This window comes from Poecilia mexicana, unplaced genomic scaffold, assembly GCF_051168715.1.
Source record: "Poecilia mexicana isolate PSO_F unplaced genomic scaffold, ASM5116871v1 scaffold_13, whole genome shotgun sequence".
In the NCBI taxonomy this organism is placed as follows: domain Eukaryota; kingdom Metazoa; phylum Chordata; class Actinopteri; order Cyprinodontiformes; family Poeciliidae; genus Poecilia; species Poecilia mexicana.
Window position 1 is genome coordinate 4011455 of NW_028263382.1, and position 27118 is coordinate 4038572.

General features: G+C 39.0%; 1 protein-coding gene across 2 annotated transcripts in view; it reads right to left on the bottom strand.

The window, feature by feature from the left end:
• Positions 1-5363: 5363 nt before the first annotated feature.
• Positions 5364-27118, bottom strand: part of LOC106908904 (sorting nexin-19) — a 54289-nt gene continuing 32534 nt past the window's right edge. For both annotated transcript variants that reach the window (XM_014975164.2, XM_088011483.1), the window contains exons 12-14: positions 14260-14444; positions 11741-11828; positions 5364-9635 (exon numbers count right to left, since the gene is read on the bottom strand). In XM_014975164.2, coding sequence (XP_014830650.2) covers positions 9512-9635; positions 11741-11828; positions 14260-14444 — 397 coding nt within the window. In that variant the 3' untranslated portion in view covers positions 5364-9511. The remainder of the gene's footprint in view (positions 9636-11740; positions 11829-14259; positions 14445-27118) is intronic.

Here is a 27118-nt window from a genome sequence, read left to right on the forward strand (position 1 = left end):
TGTGTGTGTGTGAAGCAGGTATAATAATGATATGGCTTATTTGGTTTTCATGTATTGAACAATACAGACTTTGCCAAAGGGCATCAGTCATGTTGCTGCAGCCTCTTTAATATTAATATATACCAACAAAAGGTGGAATTAATTTTTGCAAATGCAAATTTGACTGAGTGTTACATCATTTTGTCATCAACTGAGCATTCATCAGTGGCATGCCAGCATCAATAATGAATTCTCCATTGGATAACTACTACTCCTTCAACTGTCTACATCTCTGAGGCACAAAAATCAAAAGGTTTCATTTGCTGCATGGAGCTTCATTGTGGTGAATAAGCCTGAATGGCCACTGGCAAAGTTGCTCTGGGAGGATGCTTAACTTACAATGATCCAATGTAGAACGTATCTTTTATTCCAGAACCGTCTTTTTGGCATCATCTGAGGTCCAGTGCTGGAACTTCCTGCAGTGTCCACTGTGGTGCCACAAAATGAGTCTAGTTTTGGCTATGAATTAATTTGGCCAAATGGTGGTTTGAAATCATAATTTCAAATCATAAAAACTGAAGCAAGAAAGCTGTAAAAACACAAATTTCTGTTGGCTGGGCCTAAAGCAGATTTGTTGTCTGATTTCAAAATTAGTTTAAGGATTTGAAACTGTTGAGTATGAGCAAACAAGCAAAAACTGAAAATAACCATAAAAAACTTTTTTCACAGCTCAGTACACTTATCAGCCCAGTCCTCCAGGCTATTGAGATCATTCCTACACATTTACACTGCCATGAATTGTGGTATCTTTGATTAATTTGTACTGCTGTAATGAAATAAAAATAAAATGAAATTGTTTCTTCTCTGACCGAAATCTCTATCTCTGCAAAGTCTAACTAGAACAGATGTATCAGATTATCTCTCCATTAAAAGCTTATTAATAATCACCTTCTGAAGTATTCCTGCCTCAGACAGTGAAAAAAAAAAACATTCCAAGTTGTGTCGATGAGAAACAGAGGCACTGTAAGGGTATTTCCTCTTCAATTTAAAATTTGAATTTAATGCAAATTATTTTCACTGATTAACATTACAGAATTATATTTTTAAATGTGGCAATAAAATCAATTTAATTAAAAAGCATGTAATGGGAACTGGATTACATAATAAACTACAAAAGATGAGATGGAGGCACAATGGATACATAACAGAAAACAAAGCTCATGTAATCTGGTGGACATTATATAAGATCAATATTTTTAGCTTAATATCATGTTAAAATGCTATCAAAGACTGTGTTTATGTCTTTGTTTAATGAGATATTTTAATCTCCTTGGCAAACATTCAAGGTGACCAGATGATCTCACAAAGCTCCTCCTCTGAGCTGCAGCTTCACAGAGGAGCCCTTTCCTATGACTTCCCCACTCAGCTCCTTCAGACTATCTAGCAGCAATTAGCAAACACCTTGTTGAACTACAGATCTGCTGAGCTTCTTCTCAGTGAAATGCTGGTAAAAACTTTGCGGCTCGGCTCTATTTCGGAGTGACCGCATTTCCACCGGCCGACTCGGCTCTGTAGCGGGGTGCCGCCTCCTGGCGGTGGGGGGGATGTAGCGCCCCGCCTCCAGGTGCCATGTGCTGTGCTTCGTTAACAGTAGTAGTTTTTCTGAGACAAAAGAATAAGAGAGTTATTGTTTTGTAGCCTGATTGTGATTTTTCTGAGGCTTCAGCCATGGATAAAAACCACAGTGGGAGGAATGCTGTGATGTGGATGGACAGCTGACCTCCGCCTTGCTGATGGAGGAAAGCAGGTGGCTCAGACGGTGCAGGTGAGCTAACGATGATTGATGTATTAAACTACTATGAAACTTGTAATACAGTGCCGAATATACACTAATTTTCGCCCGGGTATTGCAAATAACTTAATAGTGTCAGAACTGCGTGTTGGCGCCGCACATTCATAATATATTCCAATGTGTTTTCAGATGTTGGTAAACTGCCGCTGCAGACCATCGTGGTTCTTCCTGCAGCCTCTGAGTTGTAGGATGTCTCATCAGTGTCCGTCTTCCTGCCAGTCAGTGTTTACCTTCAGGATGTCCAGACACCTTCACCTTTCTGGAGCAGGAATCACATGAGCCCAATATGCTGATGAAACATTTCTAATTTAAAAAAATGTGTCTGGTGTTCTTACAGAGTTGAAGTGCATTAACAATCTGTTGTTTTTAACTTGTCAATACATTTAATTATGATTCATCTGATGTTCAAGTTATACTGAGAACAAATAAAGCCGTATTCATTCTAATCTGACTGGTTCTAGTTTTAATCAAACCTTCATGTTTTCACATTTTGGTCACTATTAATTAGTATGCCATTATTAAATCATTTTTAAACCTGTGCTGCCCTTTGACTACGAAAACCATCCCCTATAACTGCCTGTGGTTCACTTCCTGCTCTCAGTTCTGACTTTCCAAGAACTGAGGCTCACCAAGCCAACTATGGTAAAACTTTATTTGACAGGTTGTAAATAAGACTGACATAACACCTGTTATGAACATGAATAAGTCTTCATGAATATTATTATATTCATATATTCAGCTGGAGACTGTCATTCAGTAAATCATGACACTTTTAATACAAAGTTGACATTATTGAAAATGTCTTTATTATGACAACTTGACATTAACCCAGAAATCATGATCTGACATAAATTTGTTATAAAAGTATTACTGATTACACTTTAAAAATTATGTAGCTTTAAGTTATTAAAGCTAAAGTTTAATCAGTAATACTGATACCGGCCAACCTGTCAGATAAAGGGTTACCCTGACTACTGGCTGCTGGCTGTTTCTGTACCATGTCCTGAAATCTACACCAATCTCCTAACCTGTAATCTGGAACAGATGACAGAAGTTAGTGAAATTCAGCTTGGTAAGGTCATTTCAATTAGTGACAGCTCACATTGCAGTACATGTCCCAACAGTCTCCATAAATATGAAGAGGTTTCTTATGGAGTTGTTTTCAAAACATGAGCAGTCATTGAAATTATGACCTCAAGTGAAAATTATATAATGGAGAAATAAAAGCTTGTAGTAGCTTTTAAATGCAGCGGGAATAATGTGCAGCCTATTCTGAAGGTAAACATGAAGCCAAATTCAATCAAATCTGTTCTCACTCTACAGAAATTGAGGAAAAGTGAATAATAGGCTGTTCAGAACATCACTGTCAGTTTTTTTTCTTGTTTACACTGAAACTTTGCTTACATATTCAGCATTCCTGTGAGTCACCAAAGGAATAATTGGTTGCATAATCACCATTTCTGAGAACTGCTTCACATCTGTGTTGCATGAAGTGACCAACTTCTAGCACCTGTCATCAGGTTTTCCAGCCTGGAACGACTGGACCACTTCTTTGAAAACGAGCTTTTTGATGAGATGGAAGAAAGTATGAAAAATTCAAAACAGCAGCCAGTTTTGAATCCAAACCTGCAGCTGCCTGGTCGGCTGACTTCGATTACATCACACAAACCTTGCGTTACTGTTGATTCAAGCAAGAAAATAGCAAGATAATTCACAAAAAAAAAGATCATTAACTTGTTTATTTCATCAGGTTTTTGGTCCTCTGCAGTTGGGGAAGGATTTTTGTTTTTGCTTTTTTTTATTTTATTTTTTTTACAGCCAGGATGCAGCTGATTAGCATCTCAAAAGCTTAAATAACGCCTGAACTCTGACCACAAATACCAGGGGAGTTAAAAGTGCTTTATAGATCCACAGAGAGAAGGCAAAATTTTAAACCTTCTCTTAAACGGATAATGACAACTCCAACTCCAACTCAAATGGCTTTGTACGCAGATGGCCAGACAGAGAGTCTGGCCAGACAAATGACTGTTTTGCTTAGTGCAGCAAAAGCAGATGAGGTGGATTAGCAGAACTGCTACAACTGATGATGCCATCAAGGACTTGTTGCTGTGGAAAATGACCTCTGCTGCCTGGTTAGCATGTGATGACAGTTCTCATACTGTAAGTCTTCAGTCTGAGGTCTCTTCAGATTGGTTGCAAAACTGACTGCTACTGAACTTCCTTCCTGCCCACAGCATCACCATCTATACTTGTGTGAATTACAACAAGATTTATATTCCTCTGGATATGAATAAAGGGTAACACTTTATTTGAAGGGGGGTGAATAAGACTGTCATAAACATGACATAACATGTCATGAACATCAATAAGCCTTCATGAATATTTATGACTGTTGTCATAAAGCGTCATTCGGTAAATTATGACACTTTTAATACAAAGTTGACATTATTCAAAATGTCTTTGTTATGACAACTTGACATTAACCAAGAAATCATTACTGATATAAATTTGTTATAAAAGTATTACTGATTACATTTTAAAAAAATAGGTAACTTTATGTTATTAAAGGTAAAGTTTAAACAGTAATGATTTCCTGGTTAATGTCAAGTTGTCATAACAAAGACATTTTGAATAATGTCAACTTTGTATTAAAAGTGTCATAATTTACCAAATGACGCTTTATGACAACAGTCATAAATATTCATGAAGGCTTATTCATGTTTATGACATGTTATGTCATGTTTATGAAAGTGTCATGTCAGTCTTATTCAGCCCCCTTCAAATAAAGTGTTACCGAATAAAGTATTGTTTAAACTGAAGAAATGTTTGCTACAGTGGATCATCTTCTGACTGTAGTCATAATGTCTGGAAGTAAATCTCCTGATAGATATCTGTTGATTAGAAGGTATGGAAAAAAAACATTTAGCATGATTTACACAGCATGTACTCTAAAAGTTAAATCATAATGGGGAATCTGCCAAATTGTAGTTGTATTGAGAATATGTTCAATAAGATTTTGTCTTAGTGGTAAGGAGATTGCAGTAGGGGTTTCAAACCATGTCCATGTTTAGCTACACGTCTTCATTCCCGTGTTCTAGTCCTATACTTATCCTGAGTTTTGATATCAATCTCGGACTTAAGAGGATTTCTCAACAATGCATATTTGGCCTCCAACCTCCTCCAATCTCTTGTGTCGTATTCCAGGACTGGAGGCTCAAGGGAAAGATTCTGCTTCTCTTCTGCTTTGAGATCAGCATTCACACACACTTTTGTTGATGTTTCAATTCAAAACCCCAAATCTGCAAATTGTACCAAATTAAGATAAAACTGATGGATGACATCAGCTTTTTCATGTACACAAAGAAGTAAAAAATCATAATGCAGACATCATATTTGACCTTAAAGAGACTGGGCACATTTCTGAAACACATCAGATAGTGACAACCTGCCTGAAAGTCAGATCTATTAAAACCTTGTAAAACGTTCCCCATGCGCTCCACGAGCCAGGACAATAACACATGCAAACAAAAGCTCAAGATTTAAGACCTCATGCTTTGGTAACTTTATTATGCAGACACCAGAAAATATTTACACATCCACTAATTGTAGTGCAGAGAAACACAAGAAATGGAATCCAAAGAAGTGGCCAACATGTCAGGAGTCAGCAGGACAGCAGACCTGTAGCGTCTCTATAGCTGTTTAGTTTCTCATGATCAGTTATAACATTACAGAATCCCCTGACTGTACAAGCAAACTGCACTTTACTGATCTCTTGTAAAGTTAAATGGCAAATAATGAACTTTATAGGTCTAACTAAGGTGTGAGTGTTCCCAGGATTCGAGGAAAAACTAGATTTATGATGTTGTGAATCTGAACCCCTCCCCCCTCCTCAAAAAAAAAGAAACTATTACTATTTTTATGTGGAACATTATAAATTTAATTTGGCAAGCAACTGCTCCTGTTACTGGCTTTAAGAAAGATATTAAGAAATGCATTGAATGTCTACAAACCTAGTGCCTTACACCAAATGCAGGCACGTGCAGAATGGGGTGGGGGGCTGCCGGAGGGAAATAGTGGGAAAAACCCGTCTCTCCTTCAAACACAGAAATGCTTCGGCTCCAGAGAAAACTTCTGACTTTACCTTTAGCAGGCGGCCCGTGCTGGACTAGATGCAGCCAGAGTGGGCCCCACCGCTGTGGATCAGAACCAGATATCCTGATATGAGGAAACGGTACCACCACACACCTCAAAGCCCCAGTACCACCTGCTGACTGTTCGCTTTCTGCTGCACCTTAACATAACGTGACAACCAGGCGGTTCACACTGCTGCTGACAAATTGGATAAAATTCACCCCATAAAGCCTGAACAAACAAAATAGCCTCTGTTCTTCCTACTAAGAAAGTCAACATCACTGTTTAAATATTGATTTAGTGAAGTCTGCGGAAAGGGGGCCAGGGTAATTGGCTGAGCTTAAAATCATGTGATGTATTTCTGAACAAACCCAGCTCAAACACAAAGATTACAGATAGCATCAGATTGTAGTCATGGTAACATAATCAAACTATCAAGAAGATTCTTTGCACTTTTACAAAGTAAACTTCCTAATTAAATTCTAAATGTGCAATTTATTTTTTTATCTCTGCTGAAGCCATTAAATAAGATTGAATAGCATTGTCATACTCAATAAACAAACGGTAAAGATTTAGATAAATGGTTTGTGTTACAAGCATTTCTAGGGCCCTAGACCTTTAAGATTTTTTAGGCTGACCTATGAAGACACTGTTACAGTAATTGACTAAACTTAAATACATGGATGTTTCTCAAGATTCTGCTGAATGGCAAAATCTAAAGACAATAATTTAATTGTCAACCTTACAAATCTGGATCTTGCAGAGGTGATATCAAAAAATTATGTACATTTAATCCCTCTGAGCTTTTTTAGTGTCTGCATCCTATGGATGTTAAACAGTCAGATATGATTAAGGTTTATTTTGTAAATGGTCTGTTTAAAAACTACAGTATCAGATCAACACAGCCCTCCAGCTCTGTCAGCAGCAGAAAATTATACCTATTGGGGAAAACAGACTACATTTGCTTTGCATTGCTCCCGCATGATGACAATGATACAGTATGATCCGATTAAATATTAGATTTTACCCTAATATGGGTTGTTGTTACGATGTATGATGTTTTAAGATCTTGTTCAATGTGCCCTTTCTAACTTTGAGCCCTTGGCCTTCCAAAGGTCTCTGCACGGCCCTGACCAAATGAGTGACAGTCTGCAATATGTACATTATGCTATACAGCAAATACAATTTTCACTGGCCATGTATTGGTAGTTCACTGTTTATTAATGTATTATAGGAAATCGGAATTAAAAGATGCATTCTTTTATTTCATTTTAATTTTTATCCAATTTTAAACAAATCTTCATAAAATATGGTTGCCAAATAAATTCACATACATCCTGTAAGCTCTCATCTGGTAACAGGATAAAACTGACCCTACCCTCACATACAACTGCCTAACACAGCGCAGAGATATTTTTATAAAGTGGGGTTTTGTTGAGAGGTTGCACGGAGTCAACATCTCACTTGAAGCAGAGAATCCTCCTAAGGTCTAACAGCTAACCATGCTAGATCTAAACCAAAGCAGATTTCTACGATCCTAAAACTGTGACAATGTTGTAGCAGTTCATGCAATGCAGTTTAAAAACATCTTAACCACTGTCAGACTTGCATTAAACCACTAATAACCTCAGAGTTCATTGTTTAGTAGAAAAAAAGAAAACACAATCCATAATGACTTTAAAATGCAAAACATGGACCGTGAAATGGATGCTACAACAATGCAGAGTAAATGTTTTACACTAGAATTGGTTTAGGACAGTAGAAATTGGCTTTCTTCTTGGTCCTACTCTGCTGTTAGCTTATTAGTTAAAAGTAATCTAGATTTATATAAAATAAAGATCCCAAAAGAGAAATCCACAAGTGTCAGGCACTGGTTGCTTAGAACCTTTTTTTTTTTTTGGCTTTTTACCTAAAAACAAGTTAGTGAATTTTGTATGTATTTATTTATTGTCAAGCTAACAAAGAAGATAAATCTAAACTAAATTGTCAGAAAGAGTTTATATGTTAGCATTATCACATCTTATGGACGGAAGTCAAGACTAGCTTAGTTTAAATACTGCATCAAATAAACAGGTTCATGAAAACACTGAATAATAATAATTATAAAGAAAAAATTGAATTAAAGGCAAAATGAAGACAACTTAATGAGTGCAGAACACCAGAATGATATTAGATCTGTAACATCCATCATTAGCTCATGACGCTTTGAAGGAAGAAAACGAGCTGCTGACTCACTGAAGTTCCACCTCGACACACATCATAATAGTAATAATGTGTGTTGTAACAAACATAATTATATTATTTGGAGAAAAAACTTTCTGTACTTTGTCACCCATAAATGCCATCAACTGCTAAGGCAATCATTTCAAAGTGCAAAACATTCAACTGTATTAATAAGGTTGCAACAAGATCCTTAAGGGAACAGATTGGATCTTCTGAAGTTTTTTCTGAAACATCTTCCATCACCTGTAGTAGAAAGACGACATATTGTAGTCAGTTTGTATAGACTGCTGATTGCAGCCATTTAAAATTACTGAAAAATTGAAAATGTTTCTGTCCATGCAACTATAAAGTAGCAGATATACACCATGCACATATCTTTAATAAGGGGCCATTCAGTTTTTCAGTTGAACAATGTTACAGCAGTCTGCAGCATTGACTGCTGTCAATCTTACTGTGGGCCCTGTCCACAGTAACCCAAATATTTAGCAACGCAGAGCCTGCTTCAGCAATGCTAGGAATCTTTTTCCATTTTTCTTGTTCTATTTTATGTATATACTGTAGACATTAACACCACATGCTGGTAAACCAAAGGGTTCACAGACTTTATCAGAATCTCACAGACCATGTACCGTACATCCAGCTTTCTTTAAAAAAGAAAAGACGGCAGTTAAACATGTTGCAAAGGCCGTTGATCTGGACCAATACAGCCAGCACGACTCAACAGATGGAAATGTTGCGTAGTATCACAGGTATCTTTTCACCTGACAAAACAATGACAAACTCATCATTGTAGAACTGTGAATCTACTACTACAGCGTTGTGTTTCAGTTCATATCCAATTGTGTTAAATAAGTAACCCAGAGTGCTGTCGTCCAGATGTGAGCCTTCCACCATGATAAGGGTGGTGATCAAGCATCTGAAGACAGTTTAGTTAAAGTTGGCAAATTACGCAGGCAGGAAGAGGCCAGATTTGGAGATGGGATGAGGTTGTACCACATGTTCGGATCAGAACAAAAGATACGCTGGTCTCTGGGATCAAACACAAACCGGCTGTGGTTTACAATCAACAGCAGATTGAATTTCAACATGCATGTAACCCTGTTAAATAACTTCAGTAACTAATGTAACTATGTTACCTTAGCATGTCACCAAAGTGATCCAAGGAGTTTAAAATGTGCACAGAAGAAGGTAAACATGATCAGAAACAACAACTGTCACACTAATGACCCGACATTATTGGAACAGGAACATTCCCCTCGCTTTTCACCACCAGATCAGTTAGGCTGAAGGAAAGAAAAATTATCGAGCTGCATTTGAGTTCTCTTCTCAAGCCAGCATCTTTTCTGGGTTCTTAGCTAGAGTCTGCAGGAGGCTTCTCTGGAAATCTTCCTCTGGTAATTCAGGAACCAGGAAGTCCAACAGAAGGTCAAATACACAGTAGACCAGGTGTCTGCAGAAACAAAACACAACTCATCACCGTCCTATTTTCAGGAACTGTTTCCATTACAAATGTGATCAAATTTGGTTCAATATTCTGCTAAGGTCTAAAAAACATAATTTCACAATTGTAGTGGTTCTATTAAATAAAAAAAATAAATTAAATAAAAATCACACAAATAAGCTTGTTCATGAAATGAGTCAGTAAAAAGCAGCGCAGATGTAAACAGTAACATGATCATTCAGCCATTAGCAACCTGTCAGTGTCTTATTCAGGCGTTGGAGCAACAAGCCCCTTAAATGGAGAGGCTACATATGCAGCGTTTTGGGAAAATTGTAGTTAATTTTACAGAAGAGCTATGAATTCAACATGATGGAATGACCAACAACTTCCTGTCATCCTCATTGTTTGCACAAAAAAAGTGTTTTCATTGCAGTTTTGCGAAATACATGCATTTTGATTCGACCGAAAAACCACCTCATCCAAACTATAGACTTCTTATCAAAAACGTACTTTTTCAAATTGCCGTGTTTAAATTTTCATATTGGTGCATCTCTACAAGACAAGTTTGTCAGGTTTTTATTGGATTAACACAAAAATTAAACTATGTTTCAGTCAGGTTCTGGGTAGTTTTGGGTTTTGGATTTATTGAGTCTAGTTTTTATTATTATTATTATTATTATTATTATTATTATTATAAAATAAAATAATAATAATAATAAATATTATTGTTGTTGTTATTATTATTATTATTATTATAAAATAATAATAATAATAAATATTATTGTTATTATTATTAGATTACATCAGCCTAATTTCTGTTTTACCTTACTTCAGTTCTTAGTGATTCTAGTTTATGTTTATTTCATTTCTATTTATTCTTTGTTACTCTTACATTCATGTTCTTAGTTCCCTTTATTAGCTACAACCTGTTAGCTGATCAGCTCAGGTCTTTTGTTCCAGCATCACCCTCAGTGTTTAACCCTCTCCTGCTCTCACTTCTTCTTGCTGGGTCCTCTCGTTTAACCCTGGAGGCATGGGGTGGAAGACCCATGATCTATTACATATAACCACAATTCCAATGAAGTAGAGACATATAAGACATGAATAGAAACAGAATACCATGATTTATAAATCCTTTTCAACCTATTTTCTCTTTTAAAAGGTTTTATCATCTGGATCAGGGACTACAGGCAGAAATTGGCACTTGGAGCTGTAACCTGATACAGTGAATCTCTCTTCTTGTGTACTGTATGGTCCCTCCATCCATCCATCCATCCATCCATCCATCCATCCATCCATCCACCCATCCATCCATCCATCCATCCATCCATCCATCCATCCATCCATCCATCCATCCATCCATCCATCCATCCATCCATCCATCCCTCCCTCCCTCCCCCCCGGTGGGGTTGTGAGGGCTGCTGGTGCTTATCTCCAGCATCAACAGGTGAGAGATGGGGTCACCCTGTACAGGTCACCAGTCCATCACAGAGCAATGTAAATTATGTATTCAGTTGAAGTTATTACAAAGACAAGCTTTCAAATGGATAAATGTTTTTTTTGTTGTTTGTATTTGCATTGTATTCCAATTTTGTTTTACACAGCCTCCCAACTTCATTAGAATTGGGGTTGTAAAATCCCAATAAGATATATTGAAATGTGTGGCTGTATTGAGTTTGGGGTTATAGGCAAGTGCTAATACTTGACTGTCCAATTAATGAGGTCATCTGTTTCCCACTGGACATGATTACATCACTACCACTCCTAATACCTATCGGTACAGAAGTCCTGACAGGACAAAGACTCATCTTCTTACTCTGTCCAAACATTCTTTAGAAGAGTTCTGCAATTAAAAATAACATAGATTAAAATACTTATAAATTGTTTTGTTTTTTTTTGGTTTTCATGGAACCATTTTTCACCTGAACTATGAAGAAAACATCTGTACTGATGAACAAAAATCTGACCATTTCAGCTTCTACTCAAAACAGAGAGGATTTTCTTAATTATTTTTACAGAATCCATAGTAGTCCTTCTGACAGCATAAAATAATATATAAAAGCTAAATGAAACCCAGAAACCATCATAGCGTAGGGTGTGTTGTGTATGTTTACCTGTTAATGTAAGGGTCTTGAAAAGAATCCAGAGCAGTCTGCCAGCTCAGCCTGTACTTATCAGAACCCAGCATATCTGAGATCAGATCTAAAGACAAGAAGATGCAGTTTGTGATGACCAGGCATGAGGTGGTTTCCCACATCAAGACAAACTAATTATTAAAAATTTCCAAAACTGAGCATTTTCTGTTCCAGCAGTTGAATGTCCTCTAAATGAGATTCCAGACAAAGTGGTAGAGTTAATGGAGTTTTTACTGCCTTCATAAACTAACAAAGCACTGCCTGTCCATCCATCACACTTGTTGCTGCACACTCCTGGTCAGTGAAAAGAAGGCTACTTACAAGACAGTGAAAACAATCTCCTGTTTGAATTACAACGTTAGTTTTACTAATCTACATTTGTTTAAAACTTATCTGGTGAGCTACAACCAGCACTTTGCAGAGTTGGTACCAGAGCAAATCACCTGACTAAATAACCAGCAGACCCACAAGCAGGAGCCAGTTTAGGTCCAAACTCCACCTAAACTGGCAGGTCGAGCACAGAGAGTGTTAATTATTACAGATTGTTCTTTGCATAAGCCAAATTAACATAATGAAAATAAAAAATAAACATTTTACAGATAACATTATCAGAACTGTAATATCATTACAGATTATTTTAGCAGCAGAAGAAAAACATGTTGTTTTTGCATTTTACTTCAAAATGTAATATTAATGAGGCAGTGTTGGGTTTTCCAGGCACATAGTGCCATTTTATAGCACATTCTGGTAAGTATTGTCTTGGAAGTTCTCTATTAAGAAGTGATGACACTGGATCAACAGAATCCACATTTTGTCATTCTACTAATTTATTCAAGAATAAAGGTTCTCAGGACTGAGGACGAGCTTGCACAGTGAAAATATGCTTTTAAGCAATACAGTTCTCAAACCCGCCCACAGAACCAGTCTGCACCAGTTTCAGCCACGACTCATCCAGAAAGAAAAACATCTCATATAATTATCTACTTTCACATCCTCTTTCTGTGAAAACAGAGACCCTTTTCCTAAGTAAGTCAAAGCAGATAGGTCAAGTTTAAAGTGTTTCCACAATAGTATAAGTTTAGTTGTTGTAAAATTCCTAAATATATCAAACATGAAATTTGCCATGGGAGACTCAAGGATTCCTCAAACATGCATGGAAGAATCAAAGCAACGCTCCAGCAGAGGTCGCGGTAGACTGTTTTGTTGTCTGTCATTTTGACTGACGGTGTCAAAAAAATTTAATCATATTCTATTTTTACCAGTCAATTTTTAAATGATACTGACATGGACTATTTAGTTACATTTGATTTTTATGAGGTTTCATTAATAGTCAACAGGTTGAACAGAGAATTCAGAACCCCTCACACATCAATCAAGCAGATTGAGTCAGTGACAAAAATCACTGACTACTGTGGCCCCAATGACTATTAAACCTGAAATTAAATGGATATACATATATTATGAGTGCTTCATCTGCTGGGGTGTGAACACAACCTCACAACTTCCTCCTGGTCTGCATCTGGAGGAGAAATCTATGCTAGAGTTTAAGATCAGGCCTAAAAAAATCCAACCCGACCTGGACCGAGCCCATAGACATTCTGTCAGAGCCCCATCCAACGCAATTGATTCACTTTAAGTGGAGGCCTAAGGTTGAATTAAACCTGACATTATTTTAATTGAGACTTTACTGTTTGTGTTTTTAGGCCGCCATTAGAGTAAACTTTCTTACTTCTCCTGTTTGTAGCTCCTGACATCTTCCAGCTCCATTTTGTTGTTTGTTGGAACCACAGGATGAGTCAGGTGAAAATCACCTGGGATTTAAAGGATCCTATCTCAAGGTGTGTGCATTTAGTTGTGCAGCGCGCTGTGCTTGGTAGAGTCTAAGTGACATCTGCACCTTACTGTCTGTTTTTCCTTAGAAAGATAAACTGTCTATTCATCTATTTAAACAATACCTTGCTTAACACAGCAGAACATTCTCTGTATTTTTTCTGTTATTGTAATGTATGAAGGCTTGTTAAATGCCATGTCAGCCAACGTTTTGATTGAAAGCGTTCTGTCCATAACTTCTCCACCCACTGTCAGCTCCCAGTCAGCAAGATACTTTAGTTCAGTGTCCATGTCAGATATGATATTCAGAAGGATTTTTTTCTATTGATTGATGTTAGTTACCTTCACAGTGTGCTCTGCATGTAAAGTTGAAAATGTCTGCACATCTGCACCAAGTAGTCAGGAGTGTGAATTGTAATCTATCAAAATGACAGATGGGCTTCAAATTTTTCCGTCATTTAAAAAAAAGGGGTCTAATAAAAAATATTCCATTAACGTGCATACATGTGTAGATATTGTGAAAGCATGGTAACTTTACTCAAGGTTATCATACATTTGCACAATGACTGGCCCTCTGTTGGATTACAGGCTAGTTCACAATTTTTTTAGAGTTCCTGTAGGAAGGCTAATATGTGATGGCATGTTGGATGATCTCAGGTTCTATATACCTGGCAGAAGTTTCATCAGACCATCTAAGGCTTGCTGCTTGCTGCTGTCTTTCTGCTGCTGGCTGCGATGAGGTGGCGGGGCGGCTGGCAGCGCGCCTCCCGGCCACACTGCCTCCTGGATTACCTGCAGGTACACCACCCAGTACTTGGTGCACGTCAGGTTGGCTACACTCACGTCAAGCCATCTGAAACACACAGAAACGGCACAACAGTGCTTTGTAGTTAACACTGACTGGTTCAGCCATTGGCTAGACCCAACGGTGGGCTGAGGAGAAGTTCCACTCCCAGTGAAACAATTTCAGGCAATCCCATTATACACAGAGCTGTCTGTCATGTTAGGGTAGAATGACTCTGAAACCTGTGAGCCAACCTGGATTTAGAAGTTCAATATTATGCCTGCCCAGACCAATACTCAGTGTTCCAGTGAGCTGGTAGTTTTACACGTAAGCTGCATTCCCACGGAGATTGGAAGCTATGAAGTACCAGAGGAGCAGCCCTGGCACAGCCTTGTACAGGAAGTGGTCTCAGACTGAGCCCATTTCCCAAACGTCTTAAACACAGCAGCTGAATTTAACATCTTATGATGAGTAAAGTAATAGGTCATTAGTTGCTGGAGGTTTTGACCTGGCCTTCTTCCTGCTGGGATTTACCATGTGAACAGTAGAAACAGCCAACATGCTGTCCAGACTTCAAAGAAGTTATGAAAAGAAAACATCTCTGAACAGCTCAAACAAGTCCTCACAGAACCAGATTTCTAACATACTGTGTTTGGCAAAATAATTCATACTCCTTGACCTTCTCCACATTTTATGATTAAACAACAACTGACATGCTTCATTCAGATTTTAAGAGGATCTGAATGAAATAAAATGTCATGGTTTAGTACTTTTTCAGTTGTCTTCAACAAAGAGAAAAATCAAAAGTAATCTCTATAAAACTGGCTGGAGAGTTGGTTTCCTCATTTAGCATATGCTCAGTGGAATATAATCTCATTTTCTGTCTATTAACCCTTGTGTGTGTAAGGACTGAGGCAAATGATACAAGGTGATACAGGTGAGGAGTCGGTTGGACCCCATGGTTAAGACTCAGACAGTCTGCCTGTTATTGTACATGACCTCAACATGTTTCTGCTGTAGGCCAGAGTCTCCTGAGTGCAATGCACTCCACTTATGTAACTCCTTGTCTAGGAGATGGACATGGACAAATGGGACAACTAACTACAGAAATCCATAAAACCATCACACAGCTTCCACAGAGGAACATAGTTCCCCCTGCATGCTGGTGGTCTGAGGTCATAAAATTTATCATAGGATTTGGATCCCCCAGTTTTTACATTGTAGTTATATTTATGCTCTGGAAATGTTTCCTCATTTTACACACCAGCTAGTTTTCAGTCTTTATATTCATTTTCAGACCTGCAAAAATAATCTTAGGGTTAGTCATGTATTTTCACTATTACAATGAACAATGAACCCTTAAGAACTGTAGATGGAACAATTGAACACTGGAAAAGGTAAGGTCATTTTATTTATATAGCACATTTTCAGCAACAAGGCAATTCAAAGCTGACTTTGATGGACTGATTTATTCACATTTTGATTATATTAAACATGGGGGAAATGTTGTGAGTAGAAGTCCTTATTTCACTTATACCTGGCTCACACGACAAGATAATTATGCCAATTTACAGCTGATCTTCTCTTTCCAAACATGTTAAAATTGTCTAGATTTTTGTGATGGCTCTAAAGATAATTTCATGAGATATTCCTGCCATGTGTGGTGTGTTAAGACCTAGCCTGCTAGGACGAACATCGGGACCCCTTTGAATTCAAACTGGAGAGAATGCTGCTTGTTTAAGGTGGAGTGCAGCCAACGACTAAGCAAAATGACAGAAATACAGAGAAAAATCCAAAATACACAAAACAACTGTCGTGGCACAGCAGAAAGTCTGGTAGACGTAAAAGGCATCTGTATGTTTTGTAATTTCAGCTGATCTTGAAGGCCTCAGAAACTAACAGGATCAAAATTGCTGTGTGTATTTAATCAGAGTATCTTTGACAATCTGAAAGTTCAACTGTGACCAAAAATGAAAAACAGGAGAAAAAAGATAAATCATCATTTTCTACTTATTAATTTAGTTGACCAAGAAAATTTACACTTTTCATGTTTTTCACAGTTATTTCTGGGGGCTTTGGCAACCTGGTTTTATGCAAGTACCAATCACAGACCCCATACTAAACTGTCAATATTGTTCAGTTTTCAGGCAATGAGTGAGACCTGGAGGGGCATGTTTGGGAGGAACGCCCTCACCAAACTGAACTTGAGTGGTGTTCTGCTGTTGGACTTGTCATGGATTGCCCATAACAAACACCATGTTGAGGCATAAGGGTGTCCATATTGTGGGCCATCAATAAGACTGTTTCTCCATCAGGTCAGCTTTAGACAGATCATAAGCTAATAAATAAAACGTTCTTTCAATACTACAATACAATTTATGCATCTAATACAACTCCATTTACAGAGGATATCACGTACTTTATTCAACCATTGGACATTCCAACTCTTACAGATGCTGTCAGGCTGGAACTAGATGGTGATGTAACTCTGGAGGAGATAAAGGCAGCAATTCGCTCTTTTCCTAGTGGAAAGGCCTGCGGCCCTGACGGCTTGGGAATTGAGTTTCCCATATCGATATGGTGTTGCCACTTATTCTGCGTATGGTCAAGTCTTCCATTGAGCAAGGGCATTTTCCTCAGTCCCTATATGATGCCAATATTTGTCTCTTACTTAAAAAGGATAGAGATCCTACTAATGTGGCATCATATCTCCCCTTGAGCCTGCTTAACTCTGATCAGAAAATTATTACTAAGGTTTTAGCTAATCGATTGTCTTCCCACATCAGTGCTCTGGTACATCCAGATCAATCTGGATTCATTCCAGAAAGATTCTCTTTCTCCAACACAAGACTGTCACTTAACTTCATGGACAAAAATGCTTTACGCTCATCCCAGGTCTCAGGTGTTGACCAATAGGGATAGATCACCTCCCTTTCTACTGAAACGTGGCACGAGGCAGGGCTGCTGCTTGTCTCCCTGGTTTTTGCTTGGGAGGCAAGCAAAAAGCATGAGAGACAAGGTTTTTGCTTGGCAACCTCTGGCTGTTGCCATTAGGTCTAATCAACGTATCTCAGGTATCACATGTGGATCATCAGAGCATGTCATAGGTTTATATGCAGATGATGTAGTATCTTGGTATCAATAGTCCTGTAAACTCTAAGCTACTTGTTCAATTAAATTATTTAGATTTACTCTCTAAGCTAAAAAAAAAAAATGGATTGACAGCTGGCGGTTACTTCCACTCTCATTAACCGGTCGCATTAATATTGTCAAAATGGTTGTACTTCCTAAGTTTATTTATCTCTTTCAAAATACTCAAATTTTTATTCCTTCCTGTTTTTCAAAACATTGGATTCAATTATTATGCCATTCTTTTGGGCATACAAACCTTCCCGAATCTCTAAGGCACATTTGCAGAAGGCTAGAGAGGAGGGTGGCTTTGGTCTTAGGGTCTTTCGGTATTATTACTGGGCCTGCAATGCAAGGGCTGGACATTCTGGACGTCGGGCAGCGCTGTGGCAGGGATCCTTTTTGCCCCTTTTCCTGGCTGGCCTCAGATTGAATCCCATAACTTGTTGCTACAAACTTCTGCTTCTCTGCCTGCAATATTATTTTCTAAACTGATATTCCTCTTAAGAGGCTCGTCACTGACTTCATACTTAGGAACTCAGTTAAGATTTTGACACAAATAAAAAGGGTCTTAAAACTACCAGATCTGTCCATTTATGCCCCTTTGTGTCATAACCCCTGCTTTAAGCCGGTTCTTTTGGATCCTGCCTTCGAGCTCTGGTTGAGCAGGGGCCTCTCCTCTCTCAAGGACCTTTTTATTAATAAACAGTTTTTATCATACCCTCAGCTACAGTCTAAATTTAATCTGACCCCAAATCATTTCTTTCGCGATTTGCAGGCTAGGAGCTTTGCAAACCAACTTAGTTCAAGTTCAAATCAGCGTTCAGTGCAGCATATTTTTTATTATGTCCTTATTAAACCTCCCACTTCCAGACATTTTGTCTCACAGTTTGTGAATGTTTTTTTTCTGCAACTACATCATCCATTCATATCAGAGACGCTTGGTCCAAAGATCTGAGAGTTACAATTTCTACTGCACTTTGGGATCGCGTGCTGATGGGAATTAAAAACTGCTCCATTAACGCTAGATTACAACTAATCCAGTTTAAACTGGTACATCGCCTGCACTATTCTAAAGCACGGTAAAGTAAAATATTCTCAAATCTGACAGATGTGGACACCCTAAGGCTACCCTTGGACATCAGTTCTGGTACTGCCATTATTTAACAACTTTTTGGTCTGACATATTTTGTCTCTATCAATCTGCTTACAAACAGCAGATACCTTCAGATTGTCTTACTGCCATCTTTGGGGTATGTATATATATATATATATATATATATATATATATATATATATATATATATATATATATATATATATATAAAAACTGGTCTGTGAGTCAAATTGAAAAAAAAAAAAGATTATTTGTGGTTCTGAATTGTTCTTCAATGGTTGTATGCGTTATTTTCCCTTTGCTGTGGTGCGCTGCAGTAAAATAATAATACCTACATCTCCAGGTTTAATTTTGTTAATGTTCCGTAATTGTTCTACACAGCTATGGATCGCAAGTAAAACAAGTGTCTTTTTGCGCTCCAGTGTTTTGCACATAGGCAAAATTTCCAGATGTAAACAACATGTCAATACAGACTTTATTATTAGTTATGGCATATGTTATGAAACCAAATTAGAAACATGTTTTCTAAGAAAGTGATGCAAATCTTGCTTTTATACCAGAGAGAGGAATTTGCATATTGGATGCATTTCTCTTCCATTGATCCATCTATACATCTACCCATCCAACATCTGGGCAAGGATCTGGAGAGAAAAATCAATCAGCAGAACCAATATGTTTTCACTAATGAGCACAGAAATCCCTTTTATAAGTTGCTGGAACACTGAATCCAATAGTTTTCAATGCTGGCCTCAGTGAAGCATATCTTAGGACCAGCCCAAAGAAATAATCACATCAGCACTTCCATGCAGGCTCATACACACATCTGATCATTTTTTCAGGTCCTCGATGTATGTCTGAATGAGTGAATGTGTGCTGGCCCTGGTTTTATTGGGATGATAGTGGCGCCTTTGTCCTCCTATCTGGTCAAAACACAGACGTGTGATGTCATGGGCTCAGGCACAGACTGAAGTACCCACCCCACGTAAGGCTGACAGTTTTTTTTCTTTTTTTCTTTAAGGTTTCATTGGCTCTAGTGGCCTTTATTTGATAATGAAGTGACAGGAAAGTGGGTAATGAAAGAAGGGGGAAGACATGCGGCAAAGGTCGCCAGGCTTTAAATCGAACCTGCGACAGCCGCATCGAGGACTAAGGCCTCCATACGTGGGTTGTGCTTATTCTCTGTGCCACTACAGCACTCCAAGGGCTAACAGGTTTCTGTCTGAGCAGCACAGAAACCCTTGTTTCTGGAGTTGTCATACTGCACAGAGGACAGAGCTCTGACTATTATGTTCATGCAAAGCTCAATGTCTAAGTTCATGCAACATCTTATACTGAACTTAGCCTCTGCTGTCATCACTACCGAGGGTCTATGCTAATCACCAGAAAGATTACTTTGCCCTTCAGATCAGACAACCACACATGGATTTAGATCCTGAACACTTAATACACACAGCAGAGCACTTTCAACCAATTAAAGTTGGCAAATGCCAAGTAATTCTACACGAGAGATTGTGGTCCAGTTGAGACAGACTGTGACCATGAAAACCACCAGAGTTGTTTTCCAGCTCCACTCTGTCACAGAGATGTTTTTCATGCCGGGAAAATTTGGAGAAGACTGCCAAGTAATGTTCTGCTTTCTGCCTGTGAGCTTCATGTGGCTTAAATCAAACAAAACAAAGTGTTACTAAATGAAGTGACTCACTCATTTGGATCAGCTCAGGAAGAGTCTGCAAATGATGTGTATGTCACTATGTTTTTCCATCAACCAGCAAAATTTTCAAAATGTGTATACAAATATCTTCTGTACTGGATATAAAGAGCAGGATCCACACAATATGAAGTCCAAAAGAAAAGACATGAGGTGAATTAGAGAAAAAAACAAGGCAGTCCTATAAACAGGTATTGGATGAATGCAGGTGGCACAAACACAAAAGATAGCAGAGGACTTGAGCCAAATATCCACCTTGATATTTATTCCTCTAGTTCATTTCATGGAGCTTCCAGGACAGAAACATTTAGTTTACAGAGATGAAAACTTCACTGTTACGCAAAAGCAAGGGTACAGATGGAAAAAAAATCATAGCAAGCTGTAAAAGTAAAGCTCACAGGCTGGAGTGAATGATAGCTAGCATAATCTTCATCTAAAACACAATAGCTGTGTTTTCACTGACCATATAATTGTGGGAATTGGAATTCCAAAAATAAATTTGCATAATGGAAAAATAGCAATTAAAAAAAAAATACGTTTTTCGATAGAAGGTTTTTGCTGCTAGAGAGAAGAGGTTTTTCATCTGTATTAAAATGAGTGTATTTCACAAAACTGCAATGGAAACCTTTCTTTCGTATCACAGAAGTCATGTGATCAACAGCCGGATGTTGCCACTGGCAGAAAATACAAAGAAGTCAACAGGAAGTGGTAGGAGGGTGATGGCACAGCATGTTTTTTAGTGACTTATCCCATGAACAAAATTGTGTGAATGTAATTATGTTTCTTATTTAAAGGAAACACCATAATTTATTTTTTTCCCCCCAACATTAGCGGAATATCAACAACAGGGTTTCCCCCAGTGTGTTATAAACCTGGTGGCCCGCAATGCTTTACTAGCCCCCCAACTGCTTTACACCCTAACAAAAACTATGTAGTCCCGGTTGGCCAGTGAGTTAGTGGTTAACGAACCAGCGCTAACCACTCATCATGCAGGTTCAGCCCGGTGAGGAGCTTTCGCGCTCGTCTCCTAGTCACGCATCACGCTGGTTTTATATGATATTAATTTTTAAATATTATTTTTCTGGTTACATGATGCAACAAACCATATCAAAAGCTTTGTCCACTTAGTCAGCCAGTCAGTCAGCTGCTTGTTTCAGTCTTTATGTCAGTTGCTACCGGTATTAGCTGTGTGCTAATTTGCTGCCGTGCTGCCTGATCCTGGACTGTGAGCTTTTTTCATTAAAATTCATCACCATCTTCATCCTAACCTGGCTCTCCGCGTTCATTCTCACCACCACCAACCACCCCATGACACAGTCACAATAAGAATCACAAAATAGTTTGACTCTTATTAAAACTCAACAGACACGAAAAGCCACATTAGCAGGATTAAATTCAATCTCCCGTTTGTTGCGCATCTCTACGCAGTGCAGCGGATTAGCTCATCAAGCAGGGCCGGTCCAAGGCTGTATGAGGCCTTGAGCAGAATTTCACTCAGGGGCCCCTCTTACTGCTATAAACATCAGTACCTCTAACAGCTTCTGTTAGATTTAGTTAAATAAGCGAGAGGGGGAGTAGTTTAATTGGCCAGGTCAATGTCAAAGACTAAACTCACAGCATCAGATTGTTGCTATGGTAACAAAACAATCTAACTATGAATATTGTTCTTTGAACTTTTACAAGGTAAACTTGCCAGCTCCTTCAAATCTTACATTTAAATGTTAATCAATTTAAAGTCTTTTAATTTATGTATGCTGAAACCTTTGAATCAAATTTAGCAGCATTGATCATCTCAGTAAACAAATGTTACATTTTTGTATCTGTGGCCTGTGTTAAAATATTAGCGTTTATGGGGCCCTGATGCCCTGGGGGGCCTTATGACTTTATTTGGACTTATTTATGGACTTATGGACTAATTTAATTTGGATTAAACAGAAGTGCAAATAATTGATATTTATTTCAATTGTATTTTTTGATTTGATGTTTTTAAGACTAGTTGTGGGTTTAAGTAGCAGTTCACTGGCGATGTTTTCGAGTAACATGTAATTATTATTTAGTTAATATTCACCTAGTTGAACCGTGAATCCAGATCCCATCACACATAAAGCAGATAAATGCATCTAACTTTTTCTTTATAGCGACAAAAATCACTGACTCTGGCCCCATTAACTTATAATAAATTAAACGACTCCACTTAACCCGTCATTCACGAGAGGACCCAAATTTGGGTCCTCTCGTGACAGGGGTGTCAAACTCCAGTCCTCGAGGGCCACTGTCCTGCAACTTTTAGATGTGCCTCTGCTGCACCACACCTGAAAAGAATAATTAGGTCATTAGCAAGGCTCTGGAGAACTGATCTACACAGGGAGGAGGTAATTAAGCCATTTCATTCCACTGTTTTTTACCTGTGGCACATCTAAACACTGCAGGACAGCGGCCCTTGAGGACTGGAGTTTGACACCCCTGTCATTGTGAATGACAACCTGTGAATGACAGGTTAAATTACATCACTTCACTTGCTGGGGTCTGAATGCACAGCTTCACAAATTCCTCCTGGTTTGCATCTACAGAGAAATCTGCGCTGGTTCAGTCAGTTGGTGGATGTGTTTGATTCAGACTGATCCATTGAACTTTTTTTTTTTTTTCTTACCTTGTGCGGTCCAGGAGTGTGAGGATTTTTAAAAAAAAATGTATTTATTTATTTTGCGTGGTTTCACTTCCCCGAAACGGACAGATGTAACGTCTGCCATGCCTCTGAGCGCCGCTCTCTTTCTCGGTGCGGGAGGGTAATGTCTTCAACTCCATTTGTTAAAACCGCAGGATGAGTTGAGTTTAATTCTTCGCAGCAGCGGAGCCACTTCCGCATTGGTTGTGCAGCCGCAGCGCACTGCACATGTTACGAACTAATTAACTTCTGCACCTTTATTTATTTCCTCAAGATAAACTACCGGCTCCTCTGTTTATATCACATGTGACAAACTCAAGGCCCGCGGGCCACATGTGGCACGCCATGTCATTTTATGCGGCCCCCCTACCGTTTTATAGGTAGATGATTGACTTAAAATAGGTTTTGAGCATGAATTGACAACAAACTACATCTCCCATAATGCATTCCGATTACCAGCCAACATTACGGCTTCTCGCCACTAGAGAGCAGCAGAGTCACCTCAAGCTGCTTATTGATTTTCCCCGCAAATAAAACTGAGACATCGACAAGCTAACATCAAAACGTCCAAGAAAAGAAACATCGATTTACAAGTAAGACTGTGAATGAAGATGTGTGAGTTGGTGTCAGGGCGGCAGGTGGCGCTAGACTTTTTTTGTTATCCGTTATCTTGACCGACAACATAAAAAAATCTGTCATGTACTATTTTTAAACGTGAAATCACAATCATATTAACATCGGCTATTTAGCCGCATTTTATGCGGTTTAGTTAATATCCACCGTGAATCCAGATCCCATCACAAATTAAGCAGATAAATGTATCTACATTTTTCTCCGTAGTGACAAAAACCACTGACTGAGGCCCCAATAACGTTTAATAAATTGAATTAAGCGACTTCACTTAAATTAGCATCACTTCACCCGCTGGGGTCTGAACGCACTTCCTCCTGGTTCCCATCTGCAGAAAAACCTGCGCTAATTCATCAGTCAGTTGGATCTGTCTGATCCAAACAGACCAAACAGTGTTTTACCCTGTGAGGTCCGGTATGAGCTTTTACCAGGATTTATTTATTTTTTTTTTTTATTTTTGCGTGGTTTCGCTTCTCCTAAACGAACAGATGTTACGTCTGCAGCTCCTCCAGAGCGCCGCTCTCCTGGGTAAAATGCACCAAGAAGGCTCCATTTGTTAAAACCGCTGGATGAGTTACTTCCAGCGGTTTTTAATTCTTCGCAGCGACGGAGCCGCGTCCGCAGTGGTTGAGCAGCGGACTGCACATGTTACAGTCTGATTAATTCTGCGTCGTCATTTATTTCCTCAAGATAAACTGCCGGCTCCTCAAATGGATTAACACAACATTTCATTCTCTTTAGTTTTCTCTGGTTTGTAATGGAGACTTGAATTCAACGCGCCATTTTAAACCAAAGGTTTGTAATGCGCTTCCTAACCAGACGCTCCAAAGCGTCCGGTCCAAAACTCTTCAACACGCTGTCAGCTCCCGGTCAGAAAGACGCATTTAGTTCAGAGACCATGAGATGATATTCAGAAAGGACTTTTTTTTAATTAATTAATTTCAGTTGCCTCTGAGACTAAATCTTTGCGTAATCTCTATGATGTATATGTATTACAGCCCTACTATTATTTATTTATGCTAGGGGTGCCCAAGTCTAGTTTTCCAGAGCTACCATTCTGCAACTTTAGATGTGTTCCTTCTCTAACACATCTGGACCATTGACTCATTATAAGCCTCTACAGAACTGAGTTGCTGCTAATGAGGGAAGTCAACCTTTTGTCTGGGGTATATTTTAGCAGGGATGCATCTAAAAGTTGCAGTCTGAAGGACTGCAGCTGGGCACTCCTGATCTGTACAGTCAGTGTGGCCCGTTGAGGGTGGCCAGTATGCTGAAGTGACCCTCAGTGAAACTGAGTTTGACACCCCTGGTTTAGACTATAAACATCGCATTCTCTAGTTTTCGCTGTTCTGTATGTAATGGAAACTGAAATTAAACGTGCCATTTCTACCAAAGTTTTTGAATGGGCTTCCTAACACTCCAAAGCGCCCGGTTCATAACTCTTCAACAGCTCCCGGTCAGAAAGACCCATTTAGCTCAGTTATAGTCCATGAGATGATATTCAGAAAGGATTCTTTTATTGATTGATTTTAATTGGGGTCTGAATGCACAGCTTCACAAATTCCTCTTTGCGTAAAGTCTATCACGTCCTCGCATGAGGGTGTTAATTATAACCTGCCAAATGACCGATGGGCTTTAAATTTTCATGTTTAAAAAAATAACCAGTCAAATTCGGAAAATATTCCGTTAACGCGACCTCTGCTGATGAGGTGTTCCAGGCACGTCCCACCGGGAGTAGGGAGGCCCCAGGGAAGACCCAGGACACGCTGGAGGGACTATGTCTTTCTGCTGGCCTGGGAACGCCTTGGGGTTCCCCCAGAGGAGCTGGTAGAAGTGGCTGGGGAGAGGGAAGTCTGGACCTCCCTTCTGAAGCTGCTGGCCCCGCGACCCGACCCCGGATGAAGCGGAAGAAAATGGATGGATGGATGGATGGATGGATGGATGGATGGGTATATTTCATTTTTATAACAGAAGGCAACATAATTACTTAATTGTTCTATAAAATGGAACTATGTAGTGTGAAAATACCCCTATGAGTAAGTGAATCCAAATCAAAATAAATAAATATGCATAATGTTACAGTTACAGCAATAATCAATATATTGCTCTCAATATTTCAGAAGCAGCTGCAGCAAAGAAATTTCATATCTGTTTTTAATATTAATTATATCCACAAAAAAATGATGATTGCAATAAATTTGCTTCATGAAATTTATACATTTGGACAATTGTTAGAGGTGAGAAGGTGACAGTCACAAGCTAGAGGGTTTGAGTCAGCTGATTAGCTGAACCAGGTGATAATCACCAACAACTGCAACGAAAGCAAGATGCCTGGAATCAATCACTGATACAACACAGACTAAATTTGTTTAAAACATCAGAGTGGGTGGTCGCTGACTGTGTGTGTGTGTGGGTGTGTGTTGGACTCCAGATGGCTTTAATTTAGTTGCTATTTAAGGTCAACAAATACAAGTAAAAACCAGATCCCTAAAATAAGCCCACTGCCTGATTTCCACAGACAAAATGTCACTGCACAAGTATGTCTCTTGAGGCAGAAGATGAAATGTGCCTTTGGCTGCAAGTCTCAGGTGAGTGGTGAAAACGGACACCGCAGATGCGGAAAGGCCAAGGGGTCGCTGCATGACCTCATCCCACGAATGTCCTTATTTAAAACATGTGTTTATCACTTACCAAGTTAATTCTGTGAACATTCCCACGGCGCTGAAGCACGAAGCACTTGTTCACCATCTAACTTTACCAACAGTGTGGATGATAATGAGCTGTATAATTTTACATGTCCAGCCAAGGGAGGATTTTCGCATCGCATCAGGTCTCTACAATGCCAAATAAGGACGAATATACGGGGAAGCTGGCTGAGGTTAATTGTTGGCACATTGAGGTGATGTTGATGTTCTGTTTCATAGGCTTCAAAAGTAACTTTGCTGGATGACCTTTGACATATCCATAGAGAGGATTATGTAGCAGCAGAGAAAAGAAACCCAGTAATAGACAATATGTCTCAGGAAAAGGTTGTTGAAAAGAAAAACTGACTTTTGCAAACAGTGACACTACACTGGGCATGGTGCTAACATGTACATGATGTGAGATGGAAACCCGTCGGACAGCCTGATCCAACCACGAGGACTTGGTCTGACCGTCTCCTTTCAGGAACAGCCTGTCCATAGACGTCCCACCTCGCCCTGCTCTTTAGGGTTAGACAGATAGCACACATTATTATGTAACAAATCCAACATTCCATTTCCTTTCCTCACCACCACCAAATCCTTCATGTGAACCCCATCTATCTCATCAGTGGCTCCCGAGCCAGGAAGCACATTTCTGTTGACAGAAGAAGCTTATTGGTTCCCAGCAGGCGTCTCTGACTCTCTCTCTAGACTCCATGTGTCAAGGAAATGCATCAGAGGAGAACAAAAATGGATAGTGAACTCTAACCTTTCTTCTCACCTCAGAAACCCCCCCCCCCCACTGATTTT